Source organism: Lygodium microphyllum, chromosome 5 (genome assembly GCF_053477565.2).
Source record: "Lygodium microphyllum isolate KBCC chromosome 5, Lygodium_microphyllum_v1.1.10, whole genome shotgun sequence".
Classification (NCBI taxonomy): domain Eukaryota; kingdom Viridiplantae; phylum Streptophyta; class Polypodiopsida; order Schizaeales; family Lygodiaceae; genus Lygodium; species Lygodium microphyllum.
In genome coordinates, this window is record NC_141139.1 from 25,411,301 (window position 1) to 25,436,488 (window position 25,188).

Below are 25,188 nucleotides of genomic sequence, written 5' to 3' on the forward strand. Positions count from 1 at the left end.
ATTTAACTCTAATTACTATAAGTAAATAAATTTACATAAATTGAAACGCAAATGTTACCACTTAATCTTGGACATTGGACACCTTGTTGGCCCCAATACTGTCACCCCTTGCGGTATCTCTTTAACTTGTATTGCAAATGGATGGAGTACATTGAGATTCCTTGAATCTATTTTGCTCTCCAAATGCCTCTTGTTGTCGCAAACCAATTTGCCCCTTGGTTTGCTTAGGGAATTAGCCTTCATCATGCTTCTTGGGATACCAAACTCAGCCCCAAATCATTGTTCGTTGGCTGGGCTCTTGAATCTCTTGAAATTCCTCAATTTTAGGTGCTGAAATTCAAGTCCTAGGCTAGGCTTGCAAACTACTGTTGGTTGGTTGGGCTCTTGACTCTCTTAAAATTCCTTAATTTCAGTTCTAGGCTTGCAAGTTTGAGTACACTTCCTGAGATGTCTGTCAAATCCTAATTCTTGTTGTAAATTAGGCTTTAGAGTAGAGATTCTACAAAATCTGCGCCTCCAATGGCTAGAATTGTTGGAAGTTTCTAAGCAAAGATGAGAAATAGCTAGAGGATGAGAGAGAATGTTGTAGAGAGAGAAATTTTAGAGTTTCATGGCGAGAAACTGATCAAAGTAGTTGCTACCTTGTTCCCAAGTGCATTGGCTGTTGTTGTCTGCTGTTTGGGAATCAAAAATGGATTGTTACTCGCCCAGCATGCTGTTGCTAGCTGCTATAGGCCCTCTTGGGCAGGTCCCCAACTCCTATTGGCTCTTGTCTTGGCTGTAATTAGCCTAGAATGCCCTATTGCAGCTATGGCAGTTGCTCCTTTCTCTCTCTCAGCCTGTACTAAGGTGGAATGAACTCTCTCTAGCTTCCAACAGCCTTCTACCCACTTCCATCGGCAAGTTTTACCAAGTGGTAGCCTTTGTAATCCATTTTTCAGCATTATTAAGTTTAACAATTATTTCTTGCTCATAAAAATGCTCTGATCAGCCAACAAATAAATTGGATAGGCCAATTTACAACTCGAGTATCTATGAGCACTCATTAGCCCTAGAATTGGCATTAATTAATCAATTAATATACATGTACAAGTCACATTTGCAGATTTTTTTAAACTCTAAATCAAATGCTAAGCGAAGCATCAATCTTTTATGTCCTTGTGACACAACGTCTAGGCAATGAGAGATGGAGGCCTCAACAAGTGCGCACAAGACTTAACAGAAAGACCTTTGCTTTACAAGAGGAATTGACAACACGAGAAATTACTTGAAACACAAAAACAAAAGTTCTCACTCTAGATACGAATATGACAACTTTGGAAGCATTGTTGCAAAAGAGAGGTGTAAGATACTATGTCCTAATTGCGTAGATCGAGCAAAAGGAAAGAGAACCCAAAGGCTAAAATGATTGTGTACAAGGTATGGCTGCTGAAGTGCATCCGCATGGTATTCCAACCTCATGTGCTATCAAACACACTTTTGCAATTCATATTTGCAATCAAGATCTTGCTCAATCCATGACACTCTCTCGATCTGTCATGATCAGCCTTGATTTGGTCTCACTCAATGACAAATGCTTCAGTATGTGCTTCTCAAATCATGCTCATGTTCATGTTGTTCCATACTCATGATCTTGTTGTGGGCTTGCTAGAGGTGACCGTGATCAATCTAGATCACAATCTTGCTAGAGGAGAAGACAATGTTGTTTATGATCACAATGACGATCAAGGCAGCTCCCAACCGTGATTGTGTTAGCTTGCTTGTTTTAGTGTGTCAGCAGGTCATCTCTTGGTTGTGAGCTCTAGCCTCTGTTAGAGATTGATGGAGACATAGGAGCTATGATTGTGTTTTTTCTATGTTTGTCAGGCAATATTTAGTTTGTGCAGCCACTGCTCGTGTGTTTCCAGCCCTTGCCACCTTTCGACTGCCCTAGGAGTGCGCTACCACATCAGCATTTGCACATTTTTTCAGTTGTTGTCGATTGCATTTAATGCAAGTTGGCCAGATTTTTGGTGGCCCTAGATAGCTGGTCTGCCAGATTGCTGGTTTTCAGCTATTTATAGCTGGTCATTGGCTGGGGCAGATCAGTTCTTTCTTTTTTTGCCTCACAGGTGCTCGTCAAGTGGTTGTAGTCTTCTCCATCATTGTCTCTGTCTTCATCGATGTTGTTGTCATCATTTCAGCTTGATTTGGTGCCCTCACTGATGCCTTGGGCTGTGTGTAGGTATTGATCAGTCGTCTCCTTTGTATTCAGCATTCTTCTTCAATTAGTGGAAATTTCTTTCCTTTCTCTCTTGCAACCTCTGTGTGTGTGTGTGTGTGTGTGTGTGATTCTCTTCCTTGTGCACTCTCCTATGGTATCATTGTCAAAGCGAGAATATGGAGGTTACCACATCAAGAGAAGACCCCGAGGCTGAAAACAAAAATTTTCAGCCATTTACTCCTTGCTGGAAACACAGATTTTCTGCATACAATTGCTGTATACGACTTAGACGGGGCATCTATAATCATTCCTTCGCGGAGGTGTAGTTGATTTCCATTGTTCAGGACCATCTACAACAAAACACAGATTTTTGGGGGTGTTTGTAGGTGTTGAAGATGTCTTATCATCGGTTCAATGGCTTTGATGACTTTGACAAGGAGATCATCATGATCATCGTGAAAAATGGAGGTCTCCAAGGCCTCTTGTGCATGTCTCATTGTTCAGATCACCATTCTCCTTCTCCTTCTCCCTCTCTGCATGTTTCCCATAGAGCCCGTTCTACTAGCTTTAAATTGCCTCATATGGCACCACCAGCTCAGGTGCTTGTTTTTCTTTCTTCATCCAAAGAGGACCGGTTAGATGGTTCCAACTATTTACTTTGGTTGTGTAAGGTGCAATGCATACTTGACACTTTCAATCTTTGGGAGCTTATTACCTTACCTATTTTGAGTCTTGTGGAGGTTTCCTGTGTGGAAACAACAATGGATTGTGCAGCCTTTTGGGATTGGCTCAACTCTAGAGCCCAATCCTTCCTTTTTATAAGCTTACACGATCTTATCCTAGTGCATGTTCGCACGTTGAAGACAACAATAGAAGTATGGTCTAAGCTTACATCTTTGTATTGTTACCTTACCTATTCTGAGTCTTGTGGACGTTCCCTGTTTGGAAACAACAATGGATTGTGCAGCCCTTTGGGATTGGCTCAACTCTAGAGCCCAATCCTTCCTTTTTATAAGCTTACACGATCTTATCCTAGTGCATGTTTGCACGTTGAAGACAATGACAGAAGTATGGTCTAATCTTGCGTCTTTGTATCATGAAAAGATGTTTGCTCATCGGCTTTCTCTTGCAAATAAACTTCGGATACTTAGTGTTAGGTAGCCCCCATCCACATATTGCTTCTAGGAGGGCTTCTATACTACTCGAGTTGGTTTGCACCAATCTTTGTGGACCTATGGGCATGGCCTCCCTTGGGAAGGCCAAGTATCATATACTGATTATTGATGATTTGAGATGTTATGTGTGGCCTTGTTTCTTGAAGTACAAGAGCGAGGTGTACTCCAACTTCATGCGAGAGTGGAAGGTGTTTGCAGAAATGTAAACGTATTTCAAGGTTCAAGGTGTAGGAGCAGATCATGGTGGCGAGTTTTGTTCTAATGTGTTTACTCAGTTTTGCAAGGATCACGGTATTTGGGTGAAGTACTTCCATTCGAACACACCATTTGAGAATGGTGTGGTGGAGTGCTCCAATTGGACCATCCTAGAAATGGCTCGATCAATGTTGGAGCATTAGAGTTTACCCCATTCCCTTTGGGGTGAGGTAGTGGCTACTGCGGTTCATATTCTCAACTGGTCCTCTACTTTAGCATTGAAGGATATGACTCCTTGTGAGGCTTTCTTTGGCACAAAGCCTTTTGTATCCCATTTGCGCATCTTTGTGTGCGATGCATATGTTCATGTGGACAAGAAGAAAAGGAGGAGCAAACTCAACCCCGGTTGAAGAAGCTTATCTTCATGGGCTACAATGCGACCACGAAGGGCTATTAACTCTACGACCCAAAGAAACAAAAGATTGAGGCGAGTAGGGATGTGATGCTTGATGTTGCGGCCTTTGAAGATCCAATTAATGGTTCTTCTATTGTAGGTGGTTCTTCATCATCAACCTATCCCCCCCCGCCTCCCGCCCCCCGCCCCCCCCCCCCCCCCCCCCCCCAAAAAAACCCCATCCACCCGCCCCCAACCATCGACCTCCTCTCCCCTTCCAATTTACCCGTTTAGCACCCTTTTTCGTTTGCGCCTCCTCCCTCTCCTTCCTCTCCTACATAGTCTCCCTCTTCTTCTCCCCTTTGACCTTTGATGGCTTCTTCTTCTACCTTGTCATTGAGTATTTCTATCCCTTTTCCATCTCCTCAAGTTTCTTCTTTGGGGATTGAGCCGTCAAAGGGGGACCCTTCTTCATTGGACGAGAGGAATTTAACCTTCCCTTAGTGAGGAGGAGTCCCTTTCATAGATAGGTACAGATTGCTGTTATCGGAGGCTACTCGGTCTCATTTGTAGCAAGATGAGCCTATCACCATTCCTAGGTGGTATTAGAGGCTCATGCAGGAGTTAGAGATTACTCATTTTTTTGAGTCACCTCTTGGTTCATGCAAATCAGCTAGGATTTAGGCCTAATGGGATAGTTCACTTTGTGGAACTATACCCTTATGTCACATATTCAATACCATGAGCCTACTATAGTTGATGAGACTCTTGCACAGGAGGTTTGGCGTAGTGCTGTGCAAGTTGAGTTCGATTCTATTGAGCGGGTCTATAAAACCAAGTATCTTGCAAATTGCAAGCATAAGGTTAGGCTTGTTGCCAAGGGATTTTCTCAGAGGGTAGGATTGGATTACTTTGAGACCTTTGTGCCTATAGCTCGAATGTAGCTATCTTGGCTCTTGCAGCTCATCACTATTGGCTTGTTTATGAGATGGACGTGAAGTTGGCCTATCAGAATGGTATCTTGGAGGAGGAGATTTCTCTCTCCCAGCTGTCAATAGAGTGTGCGAGGATCGAGACAGGCGACGCTATGGTTCACACAGTGAGAGAGAGTGAGTGCAAAGTAGAGATTGACAAAGAGAGCACAAGACTTGATATGGATACAATCTCAAGTATCACTTTAGGTTTTTGATAATATATATATAGTACATGTGTAAGGGTGCATGCACACCGGAACACAGTAAAAGGCATGGTGACCCTTTATTCCCAACAACCTCCCACCTAAAGGCAACGTGCTTGAAGGTAGAGGGAAGAATCAGCTAAGTCTATGTATGTACAAAGCTCAAATACACATATACTATCCAACCCCCATCATTTGGCGGTAATGAGCAAACCGCTTTGCTAGAAGACTCTTCGTGAGAAGGTCTGTAGGGTTATCATTTACATGTACCTCGACAAGCTCAATGCTCTTATTGTCAAGTACATCCTTGATAAAATGATACTTTATACGTATGTGCTTTGTCTTTGCATGAAAGATAGGATTCCGTGCTAGCATGACAGCACTCTGACTATCACATTGAAGGATAGGAACCTCTATAATGTCAAGCTCTCTCAGTAGACGTGAAAGCCATAAAGCCTCCTTGCATGCCTCAGTGACAGCTATGTACTTTGCCTCTGTGGTAGACAATGCAACACACTTCTGCAACCTAGATATCCAAGAGGTTGGTCCCTCTATGAACGTGAACACATATCCTGAAGTAGACTTCCTGCAATTAGGATGACCACCATAGTTTGAATTCGTGAAGCCAACAATAGATGACTTCTTCTTCCCAAAGTAGATGCACAAGCCCTTTGTGCCCTTAAGGTATCTCATAATACCCTTCATTGCTTTCCAATGCTTTTTGCTAGAATATGCCATGTACCTGCTAACCACTCCCATCGTAAATACAATGTTAGGGCGTGTAGCAACCGTAGCATACATTAAGCTACCAACAACATAAGGAACCTTGGTCATCTCAGCCTTTCTATCATTAGATGTAGGGTTGTCATTTGCACTAAGTTTCACATATGGAGGCAATGGCTTTCCCTCCCTCCATATTGAAATGTTGCAAAACCTTAGTAACATACTCTTGCTATGACAGATAGAGAAGACTTTGCGATCTATCCCCGAGTATACGCATGCCAAGAATATGATTGGCCTCACCAAGATCCTTCATATGAAAGCTACTATGTAGGCTTTGTTTCAAGGAGTCTAAAGTATGAACGTTCTTGCTTGCAATCAGCATGTCATCCACATACAAAACTGAAACCAGCCTTCCTTCTTGGAATGGGTGGTGGTAACCTGATTTAAGAGTTAATTACAGCAATAAATAAATGCATATAAAATGAAATACACACTTTACCATAACATTCTTGGGCAGTAGACACCTTGTTGGCCCCAAAATTGGCGCCCCTTGCGGTATTTCTTTAGCTTTCATTCAATTGGAAGGAGTATAACTTGAGATTCTTCAATCTCCTTCTGCTAACCAATTGCTCTTGCTGTCGTAAATGACCAGCAAGCATTTTGGGTCATTTGCCCCTTGATTCACCCAGGACTTCTTCTCCAATTTGACCCTTGGCTGGCCAAATGCTGCCCCAAAGCAATTCGGGATGGGCTGGCTCCTGAAATCCCTTGATAATCTTCAATTATCAGCTGCTGATTTCAGTCCCTTGAGCCTTCAATCTTTGGCACGGATCCCAAGGTGGTTGCTAAACCCTAATTTTTGCTGTAAATTAGGGTTTACTACAGAAATTATAGATCAGACCACCAAAAATGACTGAGATCTCTTCCGAATGGCTAAGAATTACTGAGAATGGCTAAGCATAGGCTGAAGGAGATGAGAGAATGCTGTAGAGAGAGAAAATTCTGAGATTTGTCGTGAAGAACTGATCAAAATCAGTTGCTGCCCTGTTGTACCAGCCCCAAACGGATGCACCAACAACAATAGGAGCATCCAAGACTGTGATCTTCAGGAGAAAGTGCATCAGCAGCAATTGCCAGCTTCCCGAGATCAAGAATTTGCAATCTCCATCACCAAAATGGTCTCCAATGGTTGGGAAATGGCCCCAAAAGCTGGCAGCAATAGTCCAATACCTCTTTCCAACAACTCCAAAATGAAAAAACGAGATTTTCCTCTCCCTTCAGCCCTATTTAGCCTTTCCCCCACTTGCATGGGAAAGTTTTGCCAAGTGGCAGCTTTCTTAATCCATTTTCAGTAATTTCCAATCATTTAATTAATTTTCAAAATTAATTAATTCTGAAAATTAATTCAGCCCTTAATCCATACCCAAAAAATTGACCTTGCCCATCCAAATATTAATTGGCTAGGCCATTTGCAACCCAAAGTGGTCCCATACATTAATTGACCCTTGGACAAGCATATATCCATTAATTAATGCCTAGTCCCTAGTGTCACCGCTGACACTTAATGGCCAATTAATGGTCCTGGGGGCAAACTGACACCAAAATTCACCTATAATCTAACAAGTGTAACTTGTTACAACTTTTGCCTTTGACACCCATCTTTTTCACAGGATTCTTCAGCCTTCAACTGTAAAAAAAGTAGCTTGCACCTCACATGTGCCACACATGTGCATCTTTTAATTGCACATTTGATTAATCCTTTAATGAAATGTCAATTAAACATAAGCAAAGCATCAAATTTTCACGTCCTTGTGACACAAAACCAAGAGAATAAGTTTGCCATTTGTTGCCTTCTTGGTGTATAAGCAGTGATCAACTTGAGATCTATGGAATCCTTGAGATTATATAAATGTAACAATTTTATGATACCATTCTCGTGGTGCCTGTTTTAGCCCATACAAACTCTTGTTGAGTTTATATGCCATATGCTCTTTTCCCTTTGCAACAAAACCCTCAGGTTGTCGCATATAGATCTCCTCATGGAGATCACCATGTAAGAATGCTGTTTTTACATCCATTTGTACGAGTTCCATATTTTTAGATGCAACCAAGTCCAAATGGTTCGCAAAGTAGTCATTTTGACTACATGAGAAAAAATTTCATCAAAATCAATTCCATGTTCTTGCTTACACCCTTTAGCAACCAGTCATGCTTTGTACCTTGGCAAAGAACTAAAAGTGATTGTCATTTTGTAAACCCATTTGCATGGTAGCAATTTTTGCCATTTAGGAAAATGCACCAAATCCGAAGTGCCATTTTTCATAAGAGATTCCATCTCTGTCAGCATAGCCTTATGACATTTCTTGTTGTCTTTTTTGTCCATTGCTTCCTTGAAGCATGATGGCTCACCACAATCTGTCAACATGACATAATCAGGCACATAATTGACACCAAGAATAAACCTATCTGGTTGTCTTTGCATTTTGATCGACCTACGGACCCAATGATCAAGATTTGATGCAAATCTGCATTAACAACTTGCTGTTCTATAGGTTTAGCATGTTGTATAGCCGATTTTGGTTATTCCAAAGGCATCTGTTCTTATTGAAATTGTGATACATCATGGGCAATAGCTTGCTGATCATTTTCAGCATCATTTCAGGGACATTTACAGCAAGTATTTGTTGCTATCCAGCAGGCATTCTTTGCTGTCCTATCGGTATATCTTCTCGGAATACAACCCTTTTGGCTTCCTCGGTCTTTTCAGGCTGTTGGTGCATGCGATATTCTTGGAAGATAACATCATTGCTGTGTACAATTTTCTTTTTTTCATGATCCTGTAATCTATATCCCATTTCACCCTCATCACTATATCTTAGAAAAATACATTTGCAGGACTTTGGTGCGAGTTTGCTGCATTCTTCCTTACGAATGTGTACAAATGCCTCGTAGTCGAATACTCTCAAGTGAGTATACGAAGGTAGCTTGCCCGACCATGCTTCTTGCTGGATCCCCTCCCCTCCCCAAAAGACCTGTTTGGTGGTTGATTAATCAAGTGTACGGTTGTCATTGTTGGGATATAAAGGCCCGGTAACCTCTGTGTATAGTACACGCACATTGTACATGTGAACGCACCCTTTACGTGCCCTAAGTATAAATACATTTTATTCTTTGTGTACCAACACATTATTGGTACACTTTTATCGTCTCGTACTTTTATTCTGCTCACACTCTCTCAAGCCGTCACACTCACTCGTTCACTCTTGCTCGACCTCCATCTCTCTCAGCTGTGCCCCTCTTCGTCCAACAATTGGTATTAGGGCTTAAGACTCTATGCACTTCTGAGATCAAGGGGCAGTCGAGTGACTGCGGGACAGGGTTAATATCCAGTGAGTAAGCCCACTAATGTGCTCACGACAGACAAGCGAGCTTCAGACAGGCGAGCTTCAGATAGGCGAGCGCCAGACAGGCGAGCGACAGACAGGCAAGTGATAGGCAGGCGACTTGCTGCAGCTGGCGACCAGCGTGAGGTTCCTGCAGGTGGGCGTGGACCAGGCGCCTGTTACTACGCGTGGTCAATACGTGAGGCGACTGACGTTGTTTGGCAAGGAGACGCCGTATCGTGACGGAGGGGGCCATCGTGGAGAATTGCCGTAAGGTGTGAGATGCGTGAGTGGAACGGACGCCATCGGGCTGTCAGTAACGTGACGGTCAATGACCTCCCGTCAAGTCTTCTAAAACCAAAATTTCTTTTAATTTTTCAATTCCTTCTCCTTGGTGGGAGTTCACACAACGGCTGCACAGGTCTCAATTCTGTGCAAAATTGAGCCTAAAATTTGGGGCTTTTCCCAGATTTGATCATTCATGCCTGCCAATAACTTTCGAGTCAGAAATTGCAGACATTGCGAGTGGTTACCCAAATTAATTTGGGGATTTTACCAAATTAGTCAAAATTTTGCCTCTTTGAGCAAAATTTCTTGACATTGGATCCCAGAAACTTGGGGCTTTTCATGTATTGGCAAAGTTTTGCTCAGTTGGGTCAGATTGTCTGACATTTATGCAATTTTAGACTTGAAATTTTTGGAATTTGCGCAGAATTTGGTAAATTTCTGCATCTTTTGCCTGTGTAGTGGCCGGTCAATGTACAAACAACAGAGATTTATTCTTGATTGAGGAAAAACAACAAGGTATTGTGCTGGTTCAGCTTGTGCTTCCGCAGATTAGTGCATTTACTCTTGTGTTCGTGATAAAATGGTTGCAACTTCTTCCAGTTCAGACATCAAGAGTTTGATGGAGATCAAATGGTTTGATGGTCATGGCTTTAACCTTTGGAAAGACCGTATGCAGGGCATTTTGTTCCTGAAGGATTGTGAGGATGCTTTGCAGGAAGATAAACCCGCACTAATGTTTGATGCAGATTGGGCCAGAGTGAATAAAAAGACTGTGGCTTACATAAAGATGGGTGTCAGTGATGACATTTTGACAGACATTAAGGGTTTAGACACAGGTTATGCAATATGGGAGAAGTTGAAAACTACTTATGAGATCACCACACTTGTTAATCGGTCGCATTTAATGCGCAAGTTGGTGAATATGCAATTGGATGAGTCAAAGCTTGCAGCTGAGCACTTGAGTGCATTTACAAGGATTCTAAATCAGCTCAAAGATGCAAACTTGGACTTTGATGATAAGTTGAGGGCGATCTTTTTGATCATGACACTGCCTGACTCTTGGGAAACCTTGGTGGTTTCACTTAGCAATAAGCCCAATCTCTCATATGATGGGGTGAGGGGTTCTATCTTGAATGAAGAAATTAGACGTATGTCTAGTGGAGAAGGCAACAACTCAGCTTATAATGTAAGAGGCAGGGTTGAAAAGAAAAATGCAAATGCAGGGCAGAGAAACAGGAGCAAGAGCAAAGGAAAGGAAACCTGATTGCAGGTATTATAAGAAGGAACAAGAGAGAAAGAAGAACGCAGGAGATTAAAAGAAGAAGGAAGAAAAGACAGATGCATCGGAGACAACCAAAGGCAAAGAGAGGGCCAATGTGGCCTCTAGCATGGTCATAGAAGAGCTTTCAGATACAGAGGTTGATGTATTATGTGCAGTTGATTATGATGCCCTTGTATGTCACATGTAGGATATGCAGATTACCAAGGTTGATGTGATTGATGTACTCTTGTCAGTTGATGATGGTGTTACTCAGACTTGGATTGTAGACTCTGGTGCCTCTCTCCATGTAACTCCTTGCTTGGAGTGTTTTGCTATGTTCAATGCAGGCAGTTATGGAAAGGTGTACCTTGGAAATAACCATGCTTGCAGCATTGATGGGATTGGCACCGTACACTTATCTTTAGACAATGGTCAAGAGCTTGTGTTGAAAGATGTCAGATATGTGCCTGGCATTAGAAAGAGTTTACTATCTGTTGGTTAGCTTGACTTGCATGGCTACACCACATTGTTTGGTGGTAGTTTGTGGAAAGTAAAAAAGGGTTCCATGCTGGTTGCAAAAGGAACCAAGAAGGGCACATTGTATTGTTTGCACTGTAAAGCCTTGAATGGCAAGTTTCTTGTAGTTGCTGAAATTTGCAGCCACTCGGAGTTATGGCATAAGAGATTAGGCCATATGAGCCAAATGTCCTTACCTCTCTGAAGAGGGTTGATGGAAAAGGCTCTAAACTTGATTTTTGTAATAAGTGTCAGTTTGGAAAGCAAGTAAAAAATTCCTTTTACTCTGGTGTCTCTCGTAAGTCCAATGTCTTGGACTTAGTGTATTTGTGATGTATGTAGTATGCCTGTGAAATCATTGGGTGGTGTTGCATATTTTGTCTCCTTTATTGATGATTATTCCAAGAAGATTTGGGTGTACTTGCTGAAAAAGAAAAGTGAAGTGTTTGCTGTTTTTAAAACTTTTCATGCATTTGTGACCACTCAGTTAGGTAGAAAGCTGAAATGCTTGAGAACTGATAATGGGGGTGAGTTCACATCAACTGAATTCAAGTCATTTTGTGACTTACATGGTATTAAGAGGGAGCTTACAGCCCCTTACAACCCTTCTTCAAATGGGGTGGCTGAAAGATATAACAGGACTTTATGTGAAAAAGTGCGGTGCATACTGTCCACTGCTAATCTCCCTCATGCATTTTGGGGAGAGGCACTCAAAACCGCGAATCATATTTGCAACTGCTCTCCAAACATGTCCTTAAATAATGGCATCCCTGAGGAGGTTTGGTCTGGGAAATCGGCCTCATATGACCATTTACGCATATTTGGTTGTGATGCTTTTGTGCATGTTAGGGATGAGCTGAGGAACAAACTTGACCCAAAATCCACCAATGGCATTTTCAGGCTATGGTGATGAGGGTGAATTTAGCTACAGAGTGTGGTTACCTCAGTCCAAGAAAATTATTTGCAGCCGTAGTGTTGTGTTTAATGAGGCAAAATTGCTGAAAGGCTCTTTAGCCTCTAATGAAGATCTGAAAAAGATGAAATTTCAGAGTTTGCAGCCATCCATTACTTCAGAAAATGAGCCTCAAGGTGCTGTACCACAGGCTGAAACTGATGATCAGCCGGTTATTTTTGAGCCAGATGATGATGGACAGCAAATAGAAGCACAAGGAAGTCATGGACAATAAGATAGGCTTGCTGATTATGAAAATGTAGGTGCTGGAAATGAAAATGAAGGTGCTGTACAGCATGAACAACATGCTGAAAATGGTTTACAGCAGCCAATAAATGCTGAAAATAACATACCTTTAGATGTAGACCCAATTCTTGAAAATGTTGATCATTGGGTACGCAGGTCTACACGCGTAAGAAGGCAACCACATAGGTTTGACCCCTCCTTGCATTATGTGATACTTACAGATGAGGGTGAGCCTCTTACATACAAAGAGGCCAAGTCATGTGAGTTCAGCAGTAAGTGGAAGCTAGCTACGCAGGAAGAGATTAAATCTCTATATGCAAATGATACTTGGGATCTTGTGTCATTGCCAAAGGGAAGGAAGCCACTTTCAAATAAATGGGTGTACAAAGTCAAAATAGTTGATGGGAAACCCAAGTACAAGGCAAGGCTAGTTGCCAAAGGTTATGCACAAAAGGAAGGGATTGACTTCCAAGAGGTCTTCTCACCTGTTGTGAAGATGACCACTTTACGTATGCTTTTTGCTCTTACTGCTGTTTTGGATTTAGAGCTATATCAAATGGATGTAAAAACAGCTTTCTTGCATGGTGACATTGATGAGAAAATCTATATGAAACAGCTCGAGGGCTTTGTAGTTCTTGGAAAAGAGCAAATGGTGTGTAAGCTAAAACGCAGCCTGCATGGGCTGAAACAAGCACCACGGCAGTGGTACAAAAAGTTTGACACTTTTATGCTATCTCATGAGTTTACACACAGCCATGCAGATCATTGCTTGCACATGAAAATGGATACAGATGGCAACCCCAACATACTTGTTTTGTATGTGGATGATATATTACTAGCTGGAAAAAGAAAGACTAGCTTGGATGCTCTCAAAAATCAGCTGAAATCAGCTCTCCATGAAAGATTTGGGGAATGTAGAGCATATTTTGGGCATGAGGATTCGTAGAGATAGAATGCAAAAATTGTTGTTTTTATCTCAAGAAAAGTATATTGAAAAGGTACTAGACATATTTAACATGGCTGAAGCTAAGCCTTTTGGGGTACCCTTACCTCCTTATCTCAAGCTTAGCAAAGCTAACAGTCCGAAAGATGACGTGGAAGCAAATGCTATGAAGGGAGTTCCTTATGCATCAGCTTGTGGCTCTCTTATGTATGCTATGGTTGCTACTCGTCCAAACATTGCTCATGCAGTGGGAGTTGTTAGCATGTTTATGTCAAATCCTAGCAAAGCACATTGGAAGGTTGTCAAGTTTATTCTTCGATACCTTAAGGGTACACAAAGAAAAAGTATTTGCTATGGGCAAGGTGCACTTAGTTTACAGGGTTGTTGTGATGCAGACATGGTAGGTGACTTGGACACTCGTAGGTCCACCAACGAGTATGTCTTTATAGTTGCTGGTGGGGCTATTTCTTGGTGTTCCAGGTTGTAGAATATTGTTGCACTGAGTATCACTGAAGTTGAATACATATCAGTTACTGAAGCTTCTAAGGAAGCTATATGGTTGAGTAGACTTGCAGATGATCTCGACATGTCTATGGGCATTGCAGTTTTGGGATGTGATAGCCAAAGTGCTGTGTATCTGGCTAAGAATGCCATGTATCATTTACGCACAAAGCATACAGATGTGCGATATCACTTCATCAGACAGTTTTTGGAAGATGGTCAAATCACATTGACCAAAATTAAACACAAGATAACCCTGTAGATGTTCTCACTAAAAGTCTAAGCAAAGCTCAACATGAGCAATGCATTCGACTAGTGGAAGTTGTTTAGCTAGAGGTTCATATCAGATCTTTAAGTGGGAGGTTGTTGGGATATAAAGGCCCGGTAACCTCCGTGTATAGTACACGCACATTGTACATGTGAACGTACCCTTTACGTGCCCTAAGTATAAATACAATTTATATTCTGTGTACCAACACATTGTTGGTACACTCTTATCGTCTCATACTTTCACTATGCTCACACTCTCTCAAGCTGTCACACTCACTTGTTCACTTTTGCTCGACCTCCATCTCTCTCAAACAACTGTGTCCCTCTTCGTCCAACAGTCATAACAACCTGTGTCCAAAATCCATGAGATAAATCAGCATGTGATAGCATCGTACGGGCCTTGTCTTGAACAGTCATGTTTATATGACTTGCAACATCATTTTGGGGTGGATTGTGAGGGGCGGCGAGCTCCCTTTTAATCCCTTTGCTGTCACAAAAGTCTTGAAAGGCTTTGGTTACATACTCCCCACCATTGTCAGAGCGAAGACACTTTAATGTCTTGCTGGTTTAATTTTCAGCCAGTGCTAGGAAATTTTTAAATTTATTTAAGGCCTTGTCTTTATGACGGATTGGATAAATCCATACTTTGCGTGTGGTATCATCAACAAAAGTAATGAAATACTTCTTTTCCCTAGAGATAACCCTAGCATCTCATATATATATGAATATACCAATTCTAAGAGTGAAGACTTTAGAGAGAGAAATTTTTTATGTGACGTTTGAGCATGCTTACCATAAATACAATGATTACATTGTTTAAAATCAGCATACCTTAAATACGGCAAATAACCTAAACGAGAAAGCATTTTCATTCCAGTTTGACTCATTGTCTCAATTGGCTATGCCACAAAGAAACACTTGGTTGCTCGGTTATGGCGACTACATGGGCATGTATGCTAGATACATACAAAGGATACAAAGTATCACTTTCAGAGCCCTTGGTAACAATGCGAGAGTCCTTACAAATTTTCCATTTGCTATCCCTAAAGGTTGTATGATAGCCTTCGTTATCTAGCTGCCTTGTGCTTATCAAGCTCTTCTTGAGTTGAGTTACATGCCTCACATTATGCAAAACAAACATGAAGCCATGTTGAAATTCCAATTTCACATTGCCAATACCTGCAATTTGACATGCATAGTTATCCCTCAAGTGGACAACACCATATGCACCACCATTGTAGTCAAAAAACCACTCATGATGTGGTGTGGCATGAAAAGACACACCTGAGTCAAGTATCCAAGTGTACATGTCATCATCAAAATCTGCAATCAATGCATGTACACTTAAAGAAGAAGCAAGGAGTACATCATTGTCATTGTCATTTCTCATGAGTGACTACCTTTACCTTCTTTATCTTCACACTACTTTTCTTTGCAGATTGATTGTTCTTTTTATCGGCCCATAGTTGTCAGGTACGAAAAGTACGGTACGGTATGGTACGATAAAATATGGTACTAAATGGTACCTTAAGATTTTATAAGGTACGGTACGATATTAGTACGAAAAAAAATTATCTTCATTATTTTGAACTATAGATGATAGAACAGATGTTTAAAGTCTAAATAGCAATGCTATCGGAGTATATAAGATGAATACTTGAGGGTAACACGCCAAAACCTCTATGGCATATGCCGCATGCGCAACATGCGCTACGACTTACAAGTACATACATAGGAGTGGATACATTATACATGAATGATCATACAAATAAGAGGCATGTATGCTTGAGAGAGAGGAAGAGGCGAGAGAGAGAGAGAGAGAGAGAGAGAGAGAGAGAGAGAGAGATGAAATGAAATGAGATGCTCTATTAATGTCTACAAGAGGTCAAAATGACGTGTGAGACTAACAGTTACCAAACAAACCACCAAAGGTTTTGATAAAAGATTTATGAATTTTGTTATGGTTTTGTTTAGCATTGCTAAGGCTCAAGTAGCTACCGATTGTACATTCACTAATTCGTGTACTCTCAGAAGGTACATTAGGCCAAGCTATCCTCTGGCCTAGTTTTATTAGCAATGTGTACTAATGCTTTGGGTTGGGTGGTGCAAAATAAGCTGTGAACAAATGTAAAATCAATAGGATTAAGCTACTTGATGATTCTCAAATGGTGCTGAATTTATTTATTGATGACACTAACATATTGTGATAAATGATGGGACATCAATTAGAAACGTTTGGAACTGCTTGAATACCTTATGTATGGCCTTTGGCTCTAGGATAAATCATAACAAAACATGTATGAGGAGTCTAATCAAGCTTTCACCCCCTTTCTTGGTTGATCGATCAAGGCTACAAAATCACCACAACCACCACAACAACTACAGTCAACAACCCAAACCACCACCACCAACAACAACCACGCCCAAAAAAAAAGAAAAAAAAAGTGCTTGTTTTTTGGTACGAATTCGTACGGTACGAACCGAATAGTACGAACCAGTTCGTAGTACGTACGAGTGCAACTATGTATCGGCCTTGTTGTCTTCAATGTTTTTGCTTTTGCCTTTCTCTTTCTTCAATTGAAAATAGTCCCGTTTGTAGTGCCCTTTCTTGCCACAATGATGATACACCACATTTTTGCCTCAAGGCTTGCTGCGTGCTCTATTTTTAGAACTGCCCTTTTGCTGAAATTTGCCCCTAGTGTGCAATGCATTAGAAGACTTGTTTGTTGAATTATTTTGCATGTTTTCTTCCATCAGCAAAGAACTCTCCACATCATAATATACAGTTGAGCATTTGAGTTACTCAAAGCTATCCCGAAAGTATCCTAACTTTCAAGCAAATTGCATAGCAAGAAAGTAGCCTTGAACTCATCAACAATGTGGAAATCCAAAGCAATCAGATGACTAAAAATTGAGTTAAACTCATTCAAATGTATAGACATGGTTGTACCTTCCTTCATGCGAAGGTCTATCAACTTTTTCAGCCAATAAACCTTGCTGGCTGCACTTTTCTGAGCGTACAATTCCTCAAGTCTTCGCCACATTTCATATGCAGAATTCGGCTTCTCAATGTTTAAGAGCAAGTTGTCCGACACAGAGATCTCTATGGTAGAGCGTGCAAGCTCATCCAAATCATCCCTCTCTTCTTGTTCCATACCTGTTGGTCTTATTCCCTTTGGTTTGATGGACTTCACTTGTTTCTTCTGCTTCAAGGCATTGTAGCACAGTTTTTGTCATATTGCAAAATTGTGTGCATCCTCAAGCTTCTTATGTGCAAAAGGTTGCTGTTGTCACTGTTTCCGGCCATGATTAGCAGCACTAAATTGACTCGAACATCAGTGAATGCAAGTCCAAATGTACAAATGACCACGGTACACTGCAAGTACCAACCATCAGTGAAAATCAAGAAATTGCAGAAATTTCAGATCTGCAAATTGATTTCCAGAATTAGAGAATGTCTGCTCCTGCACTCCACAATCAATTACAGCCAGATTTCTAGGCCAATGCACCAATTGCATGTGAAATCCCCAAAATTCTGCTGCAATTTCTGTTCCAAATGCATTCTCGGGTACAAATTTGACGATTGCGGTCACAAGGCCCAAATTTTCAAAGGCAAATCCGCCCAAATTGCGTCAATACATGTACCCAAGTGCATATACCAGGCAATTCTTGCACAATTTGATGAAATTCTGCAAAAGCACCAATTTTCTTGAGTCCTGTGTGCGCAAATTTCAATGAAATTGACAAAATTTCACTAAAATGTTAAAAGCCCCAAATTTCCCGGGGAAATGTGCACCAAATTTGCAATTTTTGAATCAAGTTGTCTTGTTTTGCATCAAAATCCCCAAATCCGCGAAAAGCCCCAATTTTTCGGCTCAAAATTCACATTGTACTTAGCATGCGAATGCCCGTTAGTGGGCCAAAGGTTTAATTCAGAAAACCTTTGAAATTCTAAAAAATAATGAAAAATCTGTCCCATTACCTTGATTAGAGTGCCACCTGCAGTGTGAGTTTTCTGACGGACTGTCTGATGCAGTGTGACGGACTGTCTGACGCAGCCCGATGGAATGATGCAGTTTGACGAATTGTGTGATGCAGCTTGACAGACTGTCCTGACGCAATCCTGATGACTGTCTTGACACAATCTTGACGTAGCTCTGACGACTATCTTGATGCAACTCAAGCGGCCTAAGCTTTGATACCAGTTCCGATGTGCGAGGATTGAGACATGTGATGATGTGGTTCGCACAGTGAGAGCAAGTGAGTGAGTGCAGAGTAGAGAGTGAGAGAGCACAAGACTCGATGTGGGTATATATATATGTATGTATGTAGTACATGTGTAAGGGTGTGTGCACATGCGAACACTGTAAAAGGCACAGTGACCCTTTATTCCCAACACCTAGCCTCTTGGTTTTCTTGTGGAGGGGAAGGAAGACCATGTTTACAGGTTGCGGAAGGCCTTCTATGTCTTGAAGTAGGCTCCTCGAGCTTGGTACTAGAGGTTTGATTGATTCTTCTTACAGAGTGGCTTCCGTTGCTCAAATCATGGCCCCAACCTTTATTACAAGGTTGAGGGTGACATATGTGTCTTGGTCATTTTGTATATTGATGACTTTATTATCACAAGGAGTGACTCACAGGAGGTTGATTGGACTCCGGAGATATTGGCACTTTCTTCTACAGAGGTTGAGTACCGTGCCCTTTGTTCCACAACTACGGAGGCAGTTTGGCTCTATCGTATGTTGGTGGAGGTTGGCTTTCCGTAGACAGGTCCCACTCAATTGTGCATGGATAACCAGAGTGCCTTAGCTTTCGCCAAGAACCCGGTGTTTCATGCTCGCATGAAGCACATGGAGGGTCACCATCATTATGTAGGGGAGCGGATCATCAGGAGCTGATCGTGGATTTTGAGTTGGCGCTGATCTACTGCCCTACAGTGGACAATGTAGTGGACCTCTTCAAAAAGCGTTTGCCCAAGGCTTCTTTGCTTCATCACATGAGATTGTTAGGTCTTCAGACTCTCCTAGGATCTAAGAGGGGGTGTTAGCCTACCTGTTTTAGTTTGTTAGTTCGTCATCTCTTGGTTGTGAGCTCATTAGAGTTTGATGAAGACATATGACCTCTGATTGTGTTTTATCTAGGTTTGTCAGGCAGTTTTGAGTTTGTGCAGCCACTGCTTGTCTGTTTCCAGCCCCTGCCACCTTCCAACTGCCCCAAGAGTGCCACGTCAGCCTGATTGCTGCCATGTCAGCATTAGAGTCTGATGAAGACATAGGACCTCTGATTGTGTTTTTCCTAGGTTTGTCAGGCAGTTTTGAGTTTGTGCAGCCACTGCTTGTCAGTTTCCAGCCCCTGCCACCTTCCAACTGCCCCAAGAGTGCCACATCAGCCTGATTGCTGCTACGTCAGCATTTGCACATTTTTTCAGCTGCTGTGGACTGCATTTAATGCAGGTTGGCCAGATTTTTGGTGGCCCCAAACAGCAGGTCGGCCAGGTTTGTTGGTTTTCAAATATTTATAGTTGGTCATTGGCTGAGGCAGATCAGTTCTTCCTTTTTTTGGGCCTCACAGGTGCTCCATCAGGTGGCTGCAGTCTCCTCCATCACCGTCTGTGTCATCGTTGGTGTTGCTGTCATCATTTCAGCCTGATCTGGTGCCCTCACTGATGCCTTGGGCTGCATGCAGGGACCGATCAGTCCTCTCCATTGTATTCAGCATTCTTCTTCAGTCAGTGCAGATTTCTTTCCTTCGTCTCTTGTTGTCTTTTTGTTTCTTTCTCTCCCTGTTCGTGATTCTCTTCCGTTGCACACTCTCATAGGTGCTCCATCAGGTGGCTGCAGTCTCCTCCATCACTATCTGTGTCATTGTTGGTGTTGCTGTCATCATTTCAGCCTGATCCGGTGCCCTCCCTGATACCTTGGGCTGCATGCAGGGACTGATCAGTCCTCTTCATTGTATTCAGCATTCTTCTTAAGTCAGTGCAGATTTCTTTCCTTCATCTCTTGCTGTCTTTTTGTTTCTTTCTCTCTCTGTTCGTGATTCTCTTCCGTTGCGCACTCTCACAGATTGAAATAGATTTTACTGGTTTAAGGGGTCCAAGGTAACTTGCAACTGTCACTTGTGCTTGTAGCCAATACTATTAGTTGTGCACTCCTTGTATACTGACACAGAGAGTAGCGAACTCTGAATCCACTTAAAATTTTCCGTGTTTCTGTGTGAGCCTAGTGTGCAATGTGTGATGTGTTTAAGTTTCTTGATATCAAATGTTTATGCATTCTGATTTTGTTTAGACGAGAGATTATGCATGGCATTTGTATTTATTGCAGTGGAAGTTGGTCTATTTTACAGCATGCTTGCTTCTGACACTGGGCATGAGGGCACATTGGAATGGTGAGAGATGGACAAGAGTGCAAGTGATTGTCCTTACCCAGGATGTTTTTTCTGTGTTATGAAAGAGGCAAATCCAGCTAAACGGCGTGCAAGTGTAGCTAAATTTTTTAAGGACTTCCCTAATCAAGATGAAGAGGGCCAGGTCCTTGCTGTCAGTGGCCTTTGGAACACTGCAATGGCTCATCCAAATGATCCAGAGTTCATGGACTTGGGTATTTTTGAATGCATGGAAGCCTTGATATGGAAAGGCATAAAGAATAGACAATGGCTTGCTAAGGACCAAAACATCTATATTCCATACTATGCAGCTCATATTATTGGCTCTTATACCATGAATGTTGAAGAGTTTGCAGAAAGAGCTGTGCAGGCAGGGGTTGTTCCACCTCTTGTGGATCTTCTAAGAGGCCGGTTAACGTGGGTAGAACAGAGAGTGGCCGTCAGAGCTCTTGGACACCTTGCCACATACGATTCTACATTCTCATCTGTTGCTGCCCAAGGTCAAGTTCTTGAGCTAGCCATCCAACTTGCAGTCAGTGCTCTTGAAATTGTGTACACACATTTTTTCCAATTTGTGGATAAGCGATTGAGCTACCACTGTGATCTACTTACACGTGGAATGGGAGGCATAGAGATGGAGTCACGCAAGGCAGAAGAATGGGCAAGCCAACTCCAATGCTGGTCGTTACAGCTGATCAACTGCTTTGCTTTTAAGCCTGAGTTTCTCCCAACTATCTGTAAGCCAGAGTTTTTATCCAAGCTTCCAGGCATGTGGGGTGGTTTGGTCAATGAAAATTCTCCTGCTGGTGTCGGATTGCTTCGTACCATTTGTCATCAAAAGCTTGGAAGAATGGCTGTTGCTGGCTGTCCTGGTGTTATTGAAGCTCTCTGCAACATAGCTCGTTCATCAGATGATTGGCAGTACATGGCTGTACATTGTCTCTTGTGGCTATTGCAAGATTTGAGCACCCGGTCTAAGGTAAAACAGTCCTCTCAACAAAAACATTCATCAACATCAAGCTTAAGTTTTATGTTTTTGTAATGATTATATTAGTGTCACATCTACTAAGGGCGCATAGGTTGTATATTATTGTCACCATCTACCAAGGAAGAACAGGTTGTATATTATTGTCACCAGCTACCAAGGAGGAATAGGTTCTAGGATCTAATGCATCTGTATGGTCATGTGGGTTTTTTGGGGTAAAGATTAGTTCTGCTGCTTTGGGTGGCGGTTGTTGGTGAGAATGTCATGTTTGTGTTTCTTTAAGTGGAAGGGATGATGCTCTAAAATTTTTAAAGTGGTGCAGTGTGTGGAATGACAGTTTTTGTACAGTAGTCTAACTGCACTTTTTGGTGCCTGGTCCAAGTGGTTATCAAATTTCTATTTTAATCAAGAGTTGCTGTGTGCCATTGAAGATTATAAGAAGGCTTTTCCTGGAGTACATGGATTGTCTGAATTTGAAAGCACTCCTGCATAATTGAATTTCCATGCGGATGTTTGATCAGTTTTTTCCTGCGTTTGAATGTCTAACACCCCCGAGAAACTAGAGCATTGCATAGAAGTGATACTTCATACATATATGTAAATCTGTGCCGATATGTCAAGCTGGGCTTGTTTTACACAGTTCACACATTGATTGAATAAGCTACAGCATAGCAGCAGTTATTCGGACTGTTTATTTGGCACAATGCATATGTACTGCAGTTTGGCAAACTTGGAAGGGGAGCTTCTGTAGATTTTTGGACAAGGGGTGTTGCACATTTTACTTTACAAACAGTTGTTTGCTTCTGATCTGTCATGGCTAATCTGTAAGAAACCTTGATCGTCTAAGATTAATATTAGTGAACTTTGCCTATTTTGATGGCTAAGTGCTATTTATGTCTTGCTGCAGGTCATTGACAAAGCTGCAGCTGCTCTTGTAGATCTAGTGGAACTTCCAAGACTAGGGGAGCATAAGAAGCTTGGTGAGCTAATAATGAATGTCCTTCTCCAAGAAAATACACCTGCTTCTCCTGCTGGTCTCCGATCCACCATTCCTCCAAAGACCAAACAACTTCTTCAGGACCTTGCAGCTTTGCGCCAGAAAATAAAATGGGAGAAGACTGTACCAAAAGAGGATCTTCACATCAAACAAGCAGCTGCACTAGTGGTAAAGCTAGAAGGCAACTCCAAGTTCTCTGCTGGAGATATTACTGGAGCGGCATCAAAATATACTGAAGCACTAGCATTATGTCCAGTGCGAGCAAAGAAAGAAAGAGTGGTACTGTACAGTAACAGGGCTCAATGCCATCTACTTCTGCAAGATTCATGGGCAGCTGTCAGCGATACAACCCGCGCACTGTGCCTGCATAACCCAGTCAATCGGCACAGCAAGAGTCTGTGGAGGCGAGCACAAGCCTATGAGATCTTAGGGTTCCCAAAAGAGAGTTTACTTGATGCCATTTTGTTTATCAACGAAAGTTCTCAAGCTCCTGAAGGTGACTTGAGTCTAAAACAAAACAGAGTCCCTGACTATGCTGAGCGCCTTGTGAAAAAGCAAATGCAGGCCACTTGGCTTTTCAAGGAAGCTGCTCAAAAGTATGGAGGAGTGCAGTATGACGGGGACATGGATGATGAACGTGAGAAAGAAGGTGATGATGATTCTGAGTGGGAGACTGCAAGTGGTAGTGATGTTGCGAATGAAGAGGGTCAACAAGAAGCAGATGGTGGATGGGAAACAGAAGATGAGACCAAAGAAAATGCTTCCAAGCTAACAGCTGTTTTCAAGGGAATAACTTTAGAGGATCTTCTTGGACCACAGTATGGGAATACTTAGTTTGGTACTTTGTGAGTCTTAGTCTATCTCCGTCTGAGGATCTTTACACATTCAGGCAGGCTGTGAGGTCAGCTATTTGGAGTTTCTATAGCACTTCTAGTTCTCATGGATGAAAATTCAACTGGGATTTCCTGAATACCGATTTAGATAAATTCTTGTAATTTATTAGTGCCTTATTCTTTAACTACACTTCAACTGTTTGGAAGTGCATTTTACTTCTCTTTCCTTGGTTAGCCCAAGAACAATTTCAATATCTCTTGAAGCTCATGAAGCCAGGTTTCAAGATCTGAACTGTTCAGTCAGACACAGGCAAACCCCACATCAAGCAATTAAGCAAAGATTGTCCAAGTAAAACTGCAGCTACAGAAAGCCATGAATGTAGAAAAGAGCAGTGAAACATTAAGGTGGCTTTTGGAAGCTATAAAGCTTTGATGGGGCATGGCTCCTTATATGGTGGGAAGAGAAGGCCTAAAAGGACCCTTGTTTAGGTGTAGATCAAAGGAGAGAAGATAGGAGAATGTATGGCGCATTTTTTACAGGAAGTATCCTTTAAAGAATGCTATGCTGATTGGCAAAAGATTGAGGTGGCCATTAATATTGGCGGAGTAGCAACATTATATTCATGTGCAGTAGTATTGTAATTATCACATGGTTTCTCTCCTCGACCTAGAAAGGATATTAAGCACCATGAGATTGGTTATATACTCTTACCGAGACCACTGAAAAGGATTAGATACAAATCATAGTTTTGAAAAATGGGTGGTTGGACAGATGTGCCATAATCAACATGGAATGCAGGATGATTAAGGACACAGAGTACCCACTTATGAATTCCTTTCTTTGATACACATATTTCTCAAGGTGTCAGAAGACTGCTTTGAGGGTAGCTTGGAGACTTTTAACAACGAGGTCAGATGGTCGCTAGAAAAGAGCCCCATGGTCACATGTTGAGGAGAGCGATAGCATTACATTGTGAGGGGAGAGAGATGCACCATGATGGCATTCTGATATAGCTGATCATGGTGAGGAGAGAGACTGTTATTGATGCAGGGAGAGATGCACATGATGGCTCTCTGATATTCAACTTGATAGGTTATCCATACTTGACTTCTCAATACTTCTCTTGAGCATAATGTCATGTCATGTACTCTAAGCTAGCTCCTAAATCTCTAGGCTTGTTTGCAACTATGCTTTTGTGAAGGTGTTGCCTACTTATATGTTGACATATATGAATCAATGTCACCCAATAAAACCTTCTCCATCACAAAATGATTTGACCTTCGTGTTCTGTTTTAGGATAGAAGGTTGGATGTTTTACTAAATAAGTCTATGTTGCCCATGTTGTCATGATATATGCAGTAACTACTAGATCTACTCAAGTCACCTAAATCTATTAATAGCTTTTGTAGCCAGACCGTGCTAATGTGGTCAAAACTACACTTGTGGTGTAACTCTTTGTTCTTGTAATAAAGCAACCTTGGGTTCCTTTTGATTGCTCTATGTGACACCAACACTCCAAGTAAATATACCGTTACATCTTATATCAAGTTAAAGAGGAAAATCCTACCTTTGGTTTTACACATTTATGTGTGGCTTTCTTGGGGCTTGCATAAAATGACCCTTTTGCCCAACTACATAACTCAAACCTAGTCTAGTGATGTAAATCAAGTTCTCTACTATCTATTTATTCCTAAGGTTTATTCTAGAGGCTCCCTTGCGTGTGCAGTTGCCTTCCCATTCTACTCCAGTGCAACTAAA

The 25,188-nt window shown here is 41.8% G+C and overlaps 1 protein-coding gene across 6 annotated transcripts in view; it reads left to right on the plus strand.

Annotated features, from left to right (window-relative positions):
* The window catches only part of LOC148035622 (ARM-repeat/Tetratricopeptide repeat (TPR)-like protein), a 36,912-nt gene extending 12,032 nt beyond the window's left edge, over nucleotides 1–24,880 (plus strand). For 2 of the 6 annotated variants that reach the window (XM_087677594.1, XM_087677595.1), the window contains 2 exons: nucleotides 20,576–21,593; nucleotides 22,507–24,880. In XM_087677594.1, the coding sequence (XP_087533720.1) occupies nucleotides 20,625–21,593; nucleotides 22,507–23,430 (1,893 nt within the window). In that variant the 5' untranslated portion in view covers nucleotides 20,576–20,624 and the 3' untranslated portion in view covers nucleotides 23,431–24,880. Of the gene's footprint in view, nucleotides 1–19,798; nucleotides 20,202–20,553; nucleotides 21,594–22,506 lie in introns of those variants that run through there. The other 4 variants (XM_087677596.1, XM_087677597.1, XM_087677593.1 and 1 more) reach the window with 4 other exon arrangements.
* Nucleotides 24,881–25,188: the final 308 nt, after the last annotated feature.